The following is a 13840-nucleotide window of genomic DNA, read 5'->3' as shown; positions in this document are numbered from 1 at the left end:
TGTAGTGAGCTTGGCTGGTATTGCAGTATATATTAGAAATTCCAACGGTCTGACTTTTAACACCATCTTGAAGCTTAAAGGTTCCTTGTTACTCCTGAGTGAAATGTGAAGATAAGATGAAGTTAGTTTTTGTTTAAATATGAATCAAAAACCGAATTTCAAATAAATAAAAAGGCTAAATATAAAGAACTAAAATCTGAGAACCCTTCATGATTATCAGCAACATTATCAGGGAAGGTCCAGAGATTCCTCTGGAGTCACTAGAACACTGGAAGTGATTGCAGAAGGACACAAGTACATTGAGGAGGATCACCGTCTCCTAAGAATCGAGCATCCATCAAAATGGCCATGAAGAAAACCTTCAAGGATTACAAGCCAGACGCCAACAATAGCTCTGGTCTTACAGCGGTACCCTCGCTTTGTGGATCTGCCAGCCTTGGTAAGTTTCAGCCTATTGTATTGCCGATACACACCTGGAGTCTAGATAGATACTGGCTTCAGTCATTGAATGTATGCAGTTTGTTTTGGTGCTTCAGAGTCACACTGTCCACCTCCTTTTGCATCAGGAAGACAAAATAATATTTGCTAAAAGGAAGATCTGAAGATATGTTAAGATGTGTAAAACAGACTTTATTTATATTTGATAGAAGGTACAGAAAGTAATGATGTGACCAGGTCAGTGTGGGGGCACATGTTACTGACAGCATCCCTTTGTTTTTGTGTTTCAACCAGGCCAAAGCTCCTGTAATGTTCCTCCTGTCCGTCTCCAACACCGATGTTGCCCCTGAACCACAACACAACATCTCTTTGGCAACAATAAAACATAAGAACCTTCCCTTCTGTACAGGTACAGTACATCAATACTCTTAAAATTATTTTTTGTCGAGATACAAAAATATTATGGACAGCCGTCTAGATGGTTCTATGCTAAACTGTTACAGAATCGTAAAGCCTGGAAAGGCAAACAAACACTTAGAGGACGTGACATGTTGTTCGTAAGACGTTCTGGGTGACCTTCATGTCACTCCGTTACATTTATGCACAAAAAGCAAAGCGTTGGAACATTTCACCGTCGTGACATCAGCTCTCGTTGCCTTTTTAACACTGAATTTGATCTGAGCAACGTGACTCAACGAGTTTTTAAAAATATTTCAGCAAGTAAATCTCAGTATGTTTCTGCTTAGATTTGTCCCTCTGTTTTATATGTAAATAATCCAAATTTTAACGAGTTTGAACAAACCAAACAGTTCAGCTCAATACCAGAATCGTAGTACAAAACTGCTGCAGGCCGATAAACAGCGGCAGTGTGTCAGGAACAGTAGAGTCAGGCAGCTTTCCTCATTTCTCTAACAAACACAACGTGGTAGGAATGGATGTGTAATGTGCTGATTTACAAACACAAAAGTATTTTTGTTCAGACTGATCTCTAAGCAGACAAAAATAGAATTTAACATTTTTAATTTCCAATTAAATTTGAAATATGATCATATATGCTGACCGAAATGCATTTGTGGGAAGTAACAAAGTACAAATATTCGTTACTGTACTTGAAAGGGTCCCGCCTGGGGACTCCATCGTTTTACTGGGGTACTTCAAAGCCCACGTGGGAAACGACGGAGACACCTGGAGGGGCAAGATTGGAAGGAACGGACTCCCCGATCTGAACCCTGTTGGTGTTTAGTTATTGGACTTCTGTGCTTCTGTGTCATGGACTGTCATTAACAAACACCATGTTCTAACATAAGGTTGTATGTTTTGGACACTCAGGTGAAGAGAGGAGCAGGGCTTTCCACCAATCACCACCTCGTGGTGAATGGGTCAGATGGAGGGGGAAGCTGCCGGCAGACCTGGTAAACCCAAACAGGACGTTAGGGTTGGCTTAGGAGATCTTCAACTCACACCTCTGGCAGTTGTTCATGCATCCGGGGTTAGGTTGGGGACATGGAGCCCGAGTGGTCCGTGTTCATAGTCCCGTTTTTGAAGCGGCCTAGTACCATCATGACCCAACTCTCATACAAGTGGAAGATGATGGATGGATGGATGGATGGATGGATGGATGGATGGATGGATGGATGGATGGATGGATGGATGGATGGATAGTTAAAAAACAGCCAGTAGAAATGTCCTTCATAGGGATACTTTTTACTTTCTACTTTGAGTTCATTTCAGAACTAGTACTTTTGCACTTTTGTTTGAGAAGTTGAATCAGTACTTATACTTTCTCCATAGTATTTTTTAACACAAGTATCTGTACTTTTACCTGAGTCACGCTAGTGAAAATTTGCTTTGCATTTGGTGTAAACACAACATAACAAGGTATCTATCCCTTTAATATGTCCATTGTGGATATTGTTCCAAATGAACGAATATTACTGCTTTCTGGCAATATTAACTTTCTGGGTCTTTGCATCAATGCAAACCTTGATTTGACTGGTGTTTAACTCAGAGTTAAATTCTTAATTAATTATTAAACAACTCTTGTTTCAAATTAGTCTACTGTAATCTAACCTAACCATACATAGCTTTATTTGGAAAAACCTATCAAACCTTTAAGAAAAGTTAAATCTGAAATTCCTTCCTTCCGTCCCTTTGACTGAAGTGACAAATGTTGTGCCTGATGTTTACTACATATATTGGTTGTGATGGCGGTGCTGGCACTCAATTTGGTCGAGAGAAGAGCCACATGTGTGAGACGGTACAGTAGTGGTCCTGATACAAACAAAAAGTCACACAAATATCACATTGTCCAGGTTCGATCAGCTGTTTCCTCAAAAAAAAGAATACTATAAGCAGATATGACCCATTAAAATTCCCTTTGCTTCCTTGTTTCACACGAGCATGTCCTTTGTCTCTGAATGAACCCAAATTTTACCGTAATATAACTTGTGATGAGGAAAGTGGTTTTCCTAAAAAGTGCAAAGTCTGTGGAGCTGTACAGTCCCGTTCAAAGTGCTCATTCTGCGATGAAAAGCTGAAAGTTTGACGTCTTTTACTCCACGGCCATTTGCACAACAGTTAACTGTTCTATTTCCTTACGTCCAGGCGCTTCCACTCTCTCGAAAGCTCCCCATCGTAAATTAAGAAGTGAAAGAGGTGGAAAATGTGATTCTGTCCTTCCATTGTGTCTCTTTAATCTGAAAATATGCACAATTCAAAGTTTCCCCTGCTTTCATAGAATCTTTACATCATACATACAGTATAAATTAATGTTATATATTAACCATTCTCTTCGGTATTCTAAACAGCTTAGTTCAGTAAGACGGACCTTCCAAAGGTGTCCACAGGCGGTAAAGAGGCACTGTCTTGTGTTTCTAAAACCTGACGTTGAAAACTAAATTAGAAGTCATGCTAGCAGGCCAAGTTGTTGTCACGGAGAGGCAGTAAGAATCCACAGCTCGTTATTCAATGTCGCCGTCCTCGCTGCTTCCTGCAGAACACAGAATGAGACGGAGAGGATTAATGGACAAAAGGACTCTTTACAAGGTATTTGCTGTCTTTCTCTTCCCAAATTTTGGCAGATTCTTATTAAATTGGACCGTTCCATTTTACTGTGATTCAGTCTGTGGCAGCATATTGTAGCCAAGAATATTTAATAGGCCAGATTAAATCTAATACAAGATTAAAGTAGCATTTTAATAACCATTTGTGGTTAAATGTGCCCATACCAGGCTTAATTAAAAAAAAAAAAAAAATGAAACATCAGAGGAGCCAAGTTTTAGTTCAGATATCTGAGAATTTTTAAACTAGGATGAGTTACAATAATTTTCATTAAAACGGTGTGATCTCCGGATCACACCTGCAGCCATTCTATTTAAACTCCGGTTCTTCAACCAGTATGAATAGTAAAAATGAATAGTATAGAATATTGAAAAAGTCACGAAAAAAGTCATAATATTGCATGTCGAAAAAAGTCATGGTTTAGTATGTTGAAAAAAGTCTTGAAAACACTCATGAAAAAAGTCATTGTATAGTGAGTCGAAAACAAGCCAAGAAAAAAAGTCTCAGTAAAGTATGTCGAAAAAAGTAATCAAAAGATTTTCTGTCGAAAAGAAGTAATGTAAAAAGTTATTGTATGGTAAGTCGAAAACAAGCCAAGAAAAAAAGTAATAGTTTAGTATGTCGAAAACAGTCATGAAAAAAGTACAAAGTATAGAAAGTAAAAAAAAAAGTCATAGTATAGTATGCTAAATGTCAAATTTTAATTGGCAGAACTGAGACAATAATAGCTAATACAAATGTGTTTTTGTAAAAAAAAAAGTGCTTCAGAAGGCCAGGATAAGGTGCTCTAGATAATAGCCAGCTCAATATGTTTTCTTGTGTTTTGTGTTCACAGTCATTAATGGTGAATTTATATTCAGACAATAAAATATATCAGACTTGTGAAGTAAAAGACATAATCATCTCCAACCCCCCAAATTAGATACTTTTATGTGTGAAGTCAGTGAACTCTCATCCCCAATCAAAAAAAACAAAAAACATATCCGTTATGAGGAAATATGCGTTGTTGTCTAGAGCTGACCCACCTCCGGCCGAGTCCATGTCAGAGTCTGAGATGTGAGTGATGGAGAAACGGGACACGCTGGAGGGGGAGACAGTGAAGCGGGAGTACTGGACGGCTGGTTTGGGGTCCGGAGCTTTGGGGATGGAGCGGGATGGAGGGGGGGAGTCCGAGGCCCCTGAAGATGTCGGCAGAGGAAGCAGAGGGAAGTCATCCTCCCACTCATAGCCTGCACCTGAGAGCAGACAGTATTAGATATTAAGGTTTTTATCTCATATTAAACAATAACACAACACTATTATTTAAATAAAGAAACGTGGTCTTGTACTTACTCTCCTCGGAGACGTTCCCGTCCGACGAGTCATCCGAGGCGCTGAGCCTTTCTTGGGATTTGCTGTGTGAACTCTTACACTCTGCTCCTACAGGGAAGCTTTGCTCAGCCAGCTCTTTAGTTGGGCTTTCCTAGTGGAGCAGAAGAAACTATAATCACACTCTTTAAATGGACTGACGATCAAAGCACAGCCAGTACAGTTTAACTGGCTTATAGGATTGCTATAGCTAATGTTAGCTAACTTCCAACTGCAAAAAATTAGCATTAGTTCTGACTCGAACTGCCATTTAATCTATATGAATAAAAAAAAAAAAAGGTCTGAAAAGTAAAATCTTCTAACCCTAACCCATATTCAACAGCTAAATCTGAGTCGGGGGTTTAAATATCAAATATATAAATGACACCAGAACATACCCCCTCTGCCACTCACCTGATCAAACATATAGACGGTGACATCATCAAAAAAAGACACCGTCTTCTTCTTGCTCTCCAGCTCCTCATCCAGGTTCTCCGTCGTGAGCAGCGTCGGCATCTTGAGGAGGCTGCGCAGTTTGTGGTTTTGACTGTTGTCGCTCACCACTATGGGCACCATGTGGCACTCGTCCTCGCTCTCCTCGCCGCCGCTTTGCTCCTGCACGCTGTAGCTTCGCAGATCCTCATCCGACTCGTCACTGTCGTCGGTTTCACCACCTTCCTTGTCTGCCTCTTCCCCTCGGCCCTCGGTCGCAGGGAGCGGAGGGGGAGGGGTGGACGGAGGTGGAGGAGAGGATGAAGAAAAGCGCCTGGTGCTGGCTGTGTGCTGCAAGTCAACCTCTTCTTTGGGTAAAGTTTGCAGAATTTCGCCGGATATCCTCCTGATCTCTGGCTCTTCCTCCTCCTCTACCTTCACGTTGGAGGTACAATCTCCATTCAGGGCCCCAAGGGCCTCTTCCATGGCCCCCACCACCTCTGCTGCCCAGTCTCCGAGGGATGAGCCCTCTTCTTGAGATGACCATTCATCCAAACCCCCCTCTGTTACTAAAGCAGCGTCAGAGGGTTCCACAGAGAGCCCCAGGACCTCATCCTGGACAAGGTCTTCTGTCAAATATGTATCCATCTCTGGTGGAGAAAAGGTTTCTCTTCCTCCTGTTGATATGTATTTCATTTTAACTTTCATGTCTGTGTTCACTACAGTGTCGTTCAGTACCTCCTCCACCTCCTCCTCCTCCTCCACCTCCTCATTCTTCCTCTTCTCACCCTTCCTTCCTCCCATGTGTTGTTCCTTTTCAACATTGTCTTCATCTCTGACTCTCTCTGGTAGTTCTTCCCCTTCGTCCCTAGACTGCCTTTCATTCTCAAAGTCTGAGAAGTAGGCTGAGTCTCTGTATGGAGTTTTATCGCTCAGCGGTAACAGGACTTGGTCTCCCGTCTGTGAGGCTCCGAGGGCCAAATCTTCAGCCAGTGATAGTTCAGCCTCTGTGGGCTCTACTTGATCCTCGACCCCATGCTCTTCCAGCTCCTTGTCCTCCTCCAGGTTGGTATCAAGGGCAGGCTTTCCCAAAGGTTGTTCCCGGGGTTCATGAGGCTCTTTGGGTACGAACTCGGGGCTCTCGTTGTTTTCTGTGTCGTAGCCGCTGTCCATAGCTTTAGGTGAGCTGGACGGGTGGGAGGACGCGGGGCTGAAGCCTTCACAGGATCCAGCTGCAGATGGCAGATCCATGGAGTCCATGGAGTCAGGAGTTCCCACCTGCTTCTGTAGCGACTTGAAAGCCGGAGAGGCGCTCAGTTCGCCGGATTCATCTGCAAAGATGCCCGACGTAACGTCAGTGATATCGTCCGTGATGTCATCATCCTCGTCATCGTCGCTGCAGTCGAGGATGTCGGCAAGGCTGATGCTGGATCCCCCTTGGTCCATGCCACTGTCACCAGTCTGACTCAACTCTGACTGCGGATCTGTGAGTGCCACCATCACATGCATGTTATCAGCAGGAGGTGGAGTGGTTGCAGCCGTCGTCAGGGTCACCTGCTCTACTTTAGGCTCTGTCGGCTTTTGCATGATAGGATTTTCTTTGATTACGTCCTCCCTTTTGTCTTTGAAGAGTGCCTCATCAGTTGTAAGCTCAACATACTGGTCTCTGCTCTCCTCGGTCTTTATCAACGGAGGTTTGGCTACAATGGGACCCCCCGGAGCAGGTGAAAGATTGATCATCTCGTCATTGCTTGGGATGTCAATGGCCTTATCGCCGACGTAGCTGCTGTGGCTGTAGTTGTGACTGTAGCTGTTGTTTCTGACATGCAGGCCTGTAAGCGGGTCAACAAAGTGTGAGTGACAGCACTCACCCGATGCTGGCGCCTGAGTCTCTGCCTCGTGGCACAGGTAGATGTAGGCGTTGCAGTTGTCTGAGGGCACCATGGCGTGATGTTTACTCAGACTGAGGCAGACACTGTTGTCTTTGGCCTGGTGGGGCTCTAGATAGTCGATGGGTTTGGGAAGAGAGTGGAAGGCCAGGTTGTGGTCCTCCGGCCACGAGTCCTCAATGTCTGTACTCGGCATGGTGTAGTGGAAGTCTACATAAGCATCCTGTCTGCAGCTGGCACGTCTGTGGTGACCCACACTGTGGCGCTGTTTTGAAGGCCAAGTGTTGCAGGTGTGTCTCTCAACAAATATGTCCTCTTCTTCCTCCTCCTCCGTATCACTGTCTCTGTGCCCGATGAAGAGCGCCCCCTCTGTCTCCATGTTAATGCTGACAGAGTGGCTGTGAGGCCTGGTGTGACTGGGCATGGTCTTCCTCAGGGAGCCCATCATGTCGTAGTAGCCCCCTGTCACATTCGTTCCGATGATGGAGGTCTGACTTGTGTCCAGGTATGTGTCCCTGTAGGCGTGTTGAGGTGCACCGCTGATGGCGGGGGTAATACCAAGTGGATTCTCCAACTCACCCAAGGCCTGTCGCAAGCTCCTTGACCCCCAGCTCTCCTGATGACGCTCACTGGAGCGATCGCGTGTCATCAGATAGTGATTCATTCCAAAGGGGGGTGAATGCTCATAGTAGTAACCTCCATCTCTGTCTTTGTAGGACACATAGTGGCTAGACTCCCAAGGCCTTAGTGGGCTGCTGTCCAACACTTGCCCTAAAAGGGGCTCCATTGTCAGGGAGATAGCAGGACTTGAGTCATTTGAGTCGTAAATATCTGCCTTGTGGATATCTGCCGACCAATAGGGAGCCATGTTCTTAGCTTGGGACGGGCAGGCCATGCATTCGCCTGAGTCGGCACTCCCAGTAAGAAAGCTCCCACTGCTGCCCTGGTAGTCTGGGCTATAGGAGCACATAGTGTAGTCGGGATCCATGTTACAGTCTACCGGCTCTTCGATACGGATGTAGTATTCACTGTTCACTGAGGGGCTGTGGGCACTGAGGACGGGGAGCACGCCCGGAGTACGGAGACTTTTCGATTGGTAGTAAGGAGGAGAAACTCCATGGCTGAGGCTTTCCATCGGGCAGCCTCCCACAATGCCCCCTGGTGGGTAAAAGGCTTCCTGACAGTGATGGTTGACCTGACCTAGACTACTGGAGGAGTCCGGAGCCCGATATGGCTGGTCTGCTCTGGCTTGCTCCCACTTGTACTCGAAGTTCAGGCCATGGCTGGTCTCAGTGACTGTAAGGACATCATCCCCGGACTCCCCCGAGTTGTAGCCATCACCAGCTGAAAACTGCTCCAGGAGAGGGAAGGAGGAGGTGGTTGATGAGGGGTCTCGCGGGATCACTGAGGCGCTACGGTGGCTGTTGAACACGGTGTTGGGACGCAGGGAGTTCCATCGCCTCTCAAAGTCCTCTTCGGCCTCGCTGGCCCCCTTGGCACACAGGTAGCTGAGCAGCAGGTGGACTTCCTCTGCGTTGGGTCTCTGGTCTGGCTGGAGCCAGCAGAACTGCATCACCTCATACCTGAGCAGCCCGAAAGAAAAAATAGTCAGATACCCAAGATATAAAAAAAAAAACATGCAATGTGTCAAATCTGTGCAAAAAGAGAATCTGCAGAAGAAATGAGAATCCACTCATTGCTCTACTCTTAATGTTTGTCCTCCACCTGAAGAATGGTTGAGTATTTGAATGAAGTGTCTCACCAGCGCTCGGCCAGCGGCACCTTGAGCAGCGGTTTGGGAAGTCGCAGCTGCTGCTCCCTCAACGCGTAGGTCAACACCTGTCTGTCGGAGTAGTGTCTGTAGGGCTGGTTGCCCAGCTCGAACAGCTCCCAGATGGTCACGCCTAGAGACCTGAGAGCGAAGACCATAGAGGATCACAAAACTGCAATCAGGACATCCCCAGGAACAACAGTAATTCATCTAGTCCCTCAATCCCTAAATCATTTCTTGATCTCGCTTTCTCCATGTTTTAATTTTTGGACTTTCTCTGGCTCTTTAAATCTGTCAGAACTTTTGTGACCTTTTAATTCACAAAGTAAGGATAAATTATGTCATAGTATCATTATTATAATGATTTTTTTAACAAAAAATACATGTACATGTATTAAAATATTAATAACATTAGAATTAACAATAGAATGTAGCTGTACAAATAAAATGTCTACATTTGTTGTATTTCTAATAAAGGCTAATAAAGTCCCATTCTCTCCACGATATATATTAAAACTATTCTTTATGGAATCTTGCATGCATCTTTGTGTGTGTGTGAGTGTGTGTGTGTGTGTCTGTCCGTCCTACCACATGTTGCTGTGGGGGGTCTGGTCGGCCACCAGCAGGTTTCCGTGCACCTCGTCCACCAGCTCAGGAGCCATCCAGCGCAGCGGCACGAACATCTGGTCGGACGTCACGTAGTAGTCGTCCTGAAGGACAGAAAAAGGTCACACTTTTACATCAGCTACACAGTGAAAACAACAATGATACCTAATGTATTTGGGCGGAATAATCATTTGGGTGGAGTAAATTCTAGATCATTTTTGCAGATGGGACTCATTAACGAATCATTGTTTTCATTAATTCAACAGTATTTCACCATCTAGTTGTTACATGGCAGCAAACTGCACTGGGATCAGATTTTTATCTCGCCTATTTCTTTTTCCAAATACTCTGAAAAAATAAAATAAAATGTATGTTGATGTTTACTGTGTGCATGTTTTTATTTATTCTGATAAATGCACCTTGTACTTGCTCTGGGCTAGACCATAATCTCCGATCTTCACCGAAACATCAGCAGTCAACAAACAGTTCCTCAAAGCCAGGTCACTGGTTACAGAGAGGGAGGAGGAGGAGGAGGAAAACAGCTGTTACAAAACTTCAATATTTATAAACAGACAAAACCAGACCAGAACATTGCAGGAATCAGATTTCCTGAGGCCTGAAGTCCTGCATGCAAAACACTGATGAAGATGAAATAACTTCTGTTTGAGAGTTGACCTAGTTCCACCATGCTGACTCTGGAAGGTGCTGCAGATGGAGTGAAGGCTGTTCTGGAGTCGAGGGTCACCGCCTGCAACAAAATCACTGATGCTGGAGTCTGTAGCGCCACTCAGGCAGCACCAGGATGTTGTTCCAGGCAGCAACCAAGAAGCAAACAAGACATTTTACTGGTTGTAAAAAGACTACCGGTAACTTAACATGCGTTTTCTCATATTTAATAGCAGAGACTTTTTCTCGCTACCTGTGAGCAAAGTTGTGTTTGTGCATGTGCACGAGTCCCGAGGCGATGTCACAGGCCATCCGTTGGAGCATCAGGGGCTCTGGGGTCATGGTTTCTGAGGACCTGCAGCTTCGGAGGTAACCCTTCACGTCCCCCTGGACACAGCAGACAGAACAAAACCTGTGTGTTACAACCTCCGACCACTGGGGGGAAGTCTTGTCATAGCAATTTGCTTAAAAGGGGCCAAGAGTCACCCATCTTTTGTATGAGGATCTGGATTTGAAATATTTGGGATGAGCAGAATTATCTCCTTGAGTCTTCATCCTCCGTCTTAAAACCTCAACGTTAGCTAAAGACGTTACTATTTTTAAAGTGAAATACAATTTTACTGTGAACAATATATTTCATGAGATATCGCTGATATATACCACTTTCCCTGTGGAGTTTAATTATAAACTGATAGATATGAAATGGAAGGAAGCCAGAAACATCAGCGTTAAATCCACCGAACCGATCAGTCGTCGTGAAACGTCTTAATGTAGCCAAATATTAACAGCAGCTGCCAACTAATTAACAAAAAGGCTTCTTATGAGAACTTTTCAATCCATTTAATGCGTCACATGTTCTTTCTCCTCAGGGGACCCAGTTGTTACCGTCACCTCATATGATATCATATATCCTGAAAAGGTGAACCAGCCATTTAGAAGAGATACATGTTTGATATATCACAACTTTTTAGCACATCTGTTAAACATATACACATGTTAAATACATTCAGGTGATCCATCAATGGGAACGACTTAGTTACAGGATAAAATGCAAACTTTGAAAAGGTCAAAGTACTTGACCTTGTTTTCATAAATTACAGCTCACAGTGGATTATTTAATGCAGATCATGAAGTTAAATTAGGATCCTCCTCATGGTGGACACGTGATTTCAACTCATCATGTGACTGTAAGAGTAGTATTGACACTGAGACAGACTACTGATGGGGGGGGGGGGGGGGGGGTATGACACAAACTAAATGGAGATTTCCGGACTCTGAGCAGGAAACCAAAAGATGAGATTTAATGACTGTGAGACTTTGTTGATATAGAGCCAGATACTCACCAGTGGACAGAACTCCATCACCAGCAGGTACGGGGTCACTTCGGTGCACTGGGCCAGACATTGCAGCAGAGCCGGGTGCTGGAGGGCCCTGGGGAGCAGAGGAGCATCATGGGATTGAGGTTTGACACACACGACAGGAAAAACGTTTACCATTCTGCGTAAGTAAAATGTAACGTAACATATATCTCCTTCTGTCCTTTGCAGGTTTAACAGGACGAGTTCCAAATCCTCTAAATCAGAGGTCTTCAACGTTTGTCAGGCCAAGGACCCCCAGGCCTATAGCTACACGGTGGAAGGACCACCTAGTGTAAAATTGTGTTGCTTATTAAAGTGGGCCAATAATAATGTATAGTGCAGCTTTTAATGCCATGTGTAAAAGTACTTTGTAATGATGTTTATATACAATGCTAAGCCATTAAATTAATTGTCGACAGATTCATATATTTATAGAATATATTTTAATTCTATATTGGCCTTTCTACATCAACATTTTACAACAGGGTTTGCTTATTATAGGTTTATGTTCATGTGAATTTTTGGAAGAAAAGTTTGTGATCAAAATCGGTTGAAGATGCTCTAAACCAACAAGAACCAGAAGAAACCCTGAACGTGAGCGTCTACGCAGACGATGACATGCTATGACTGGCCATAACACTCTTTAAAGTAAAAAACATTCATGTTAATATTTGAATGTAAAATATGAATTGAACTTCAGTCGTCTAATGATAAATTGGAGGGAAAACAAGAGGAAAAGTAAAAAGAGGCTAAAATGAGTAACGAGTAACGTTTCACTCAGGTAAAAGAAGAAGAGGAATCCTGAACGTTTACCGGAAAGGCTGCACCTCCTCCAGGAAGTGCATCTGGTCCTGCACGCTGCCGCTGGCCTTCAGCTCCTTCACCACCACCTGGGTGGTGTTCAGACCCGCGTTCACCTCCCCCAGCAATACCTGCAACAGCAGACGGAGACAGGTATACGCACGGCGACAAACGGACAGACATTACCACGCAAACAAACAGAGCCAAGGGGCGAGAGAGTGGAGAGGGAGGGACCGGGACACAAAGACACGAAGACACAAAGCCGTCATGCAGGAGTTGAGGGGATAGAATCCAGAGAATGACAAACACACGTACGGATGGGCGGATGGACGGATGGACATACCCGGTCAAGGTACACAAAGATTGAGAGGATGCATGAATATTCATGAGTGAACGTTTGAGGAGGAGAAAGAGGGAGGAGAGAGAACGACAACGACATGTTATCTGCTTGTAACAACACGATGCAGCTCAGGAGGATCATTACTACGAACACATCAACAACAGCATCCCCCTGTCCTGGCATCCAAGGAACACAGGGGGCGCAGCAGGCACCCAACAATGCTGTGACAAGAAGGGAGGTGTCGGACGTGGACTTACCTTTCCGAACCAGCCATTCCCGATCTCTTTAAGGTAGAGGAGACTGTGGCGACCCAGATCCGAGGACTTCAGGAGCTGGGCTGGAGGAATGAAAGGAGGACCAAGTGTTGCAGTGAATCCAGTTTCTAATAATCAAAGTTACGTTGCATCATTACACATCAATAATATAAAATGGACAAATAATTTAAATCTAAGCAGGATTGATGTTCACAATTAGCAATGCTACAAAAATGGACTGAAACAATATGGCTGAAAATGCTGAAACCATCATTTTTATATAAGACATATAAGACGCACCGTATCCAGGTTCTTAAGGGCCTCTGAAGAATCTTCATCTGCCAGCAAATATTATTAATTATTATTAATCTTCTCTAAAATGAGATATCCCGACATGTCAGTGTTCACTACTCATGATCCTCTAGTAAATCGAGGTCTCGCCCTGACGCGTCTCAGTATCCCCTGATGACCCGGGTCCTTCGGGTCCTTCCTGCCTGCTGAACACCCGACCTCGTCCCAGTTCAGCCGAATGGAATGGGGCCGACGGACACAACAAACCCCCCCCATCCATCCCATTCTGTCTGTCTGCGTCCCCCCCACCATGACACTTAGGTTCTGGGTGTAGACGCAGACAGACGGGTCTTTGTGGTGCTGTCGTTCACCCTCCAGACTGCCACACAGTCCCGTCACTGTGCGGACGCCATGTTGGACGCCCCCGCCTCCCTTGCCACGCCGTCATTCTTTCCACCACCACAGAATGACCTCCATTGTTCGGCTGCTCGGGGCAGCATGGCACCAGTACAGACCAGTACGGACCAGTTAGGACCAACACACTGGGACCATTATCCACCTGCTGCATGACTTGTAGGAGCAGCAAG

The 13840-nt window shown here is 44.8% G+C and overlaps 1 protein-coding gene across 5 annotated transcripts in view; it reads right to left on the bottom strand.

The window, feature by feature from the left end:
• Positions 1 to 385: 385 nt before the first annotated feature.
• aatkb (apoptosis-associated tyrosine kinase b) overlaps positions 386 to 13840 on the bottom strand; it is a 35695-nt gene continuing 22240 nt past the window's right edge. For 2 of the 5 annotated variants that reach the window (XM_084040348.1, XM_084040347.1), the window contains exons 4-14: positions 12966 to 13045; positions 12381 to 12499; positions 11553 to 11640; positions 10463 to 10596; positions 9963 to 10047; positions 9526 to 9647; positions 8929 to 9078; positions 5260 to 8749; positions 4831 to 4960; positions 4524 to 4733; positions 386 to 3427 (exon numbers count right to left, since the gene is read on the bottom strand). In XM_084040348.1, the coding sequence (XP_083896474.1) occupies positions 3399 to 3427; positions 4524 to 4733; positions 4831 to 4960; positions 5260 to 8749; positions 8929 to 9078; positions 9526 to 9647; positions 9963 to 10047; positions 10463 to 10596; positions 11553 to 11640; positions 12381 to 12499; positions 12966 to 13045 (4637 nt within the window). In that variant the 3' untranslated portion in view covers positions 386 to 3398. Of the gene's footprint in view, positions 3428 to 4523; positions 4734 to 4830; positions 4961 to 5259; positions 8750 to 8928; positions 9079 to 9525; positions 9648 to 9962; positions 10048 to 10462; positions 10597 to 11552; positions 11641 to 12380; positions 12500 to 12683; positions 12926 to 12965; positions 13046 to 13262; positions 13648 to 13840 lie in introns of those variants that run through there. The other 3 variants (XM_084040351.1, XM_084040349.1, XM_084040350.1) reach the window with 3 other exon arrangements.

This window comes from Eutrigla gurnardus (genome assembly GCF_963514095.1).
Source record: "Eutrigla gurnardus genome assembly, chromosome: 22".
NCBI classification, from domain to species: domain Eukaryota; kingdom Metazoa; phylum Chordata; class Actinopteri; order Perciformes; family Triglidae; genus Eutrigla; species Eutrigla gurnardus.
This window is presented reverse-complemented; position numbering and strand designations above follow the sequence as displayed.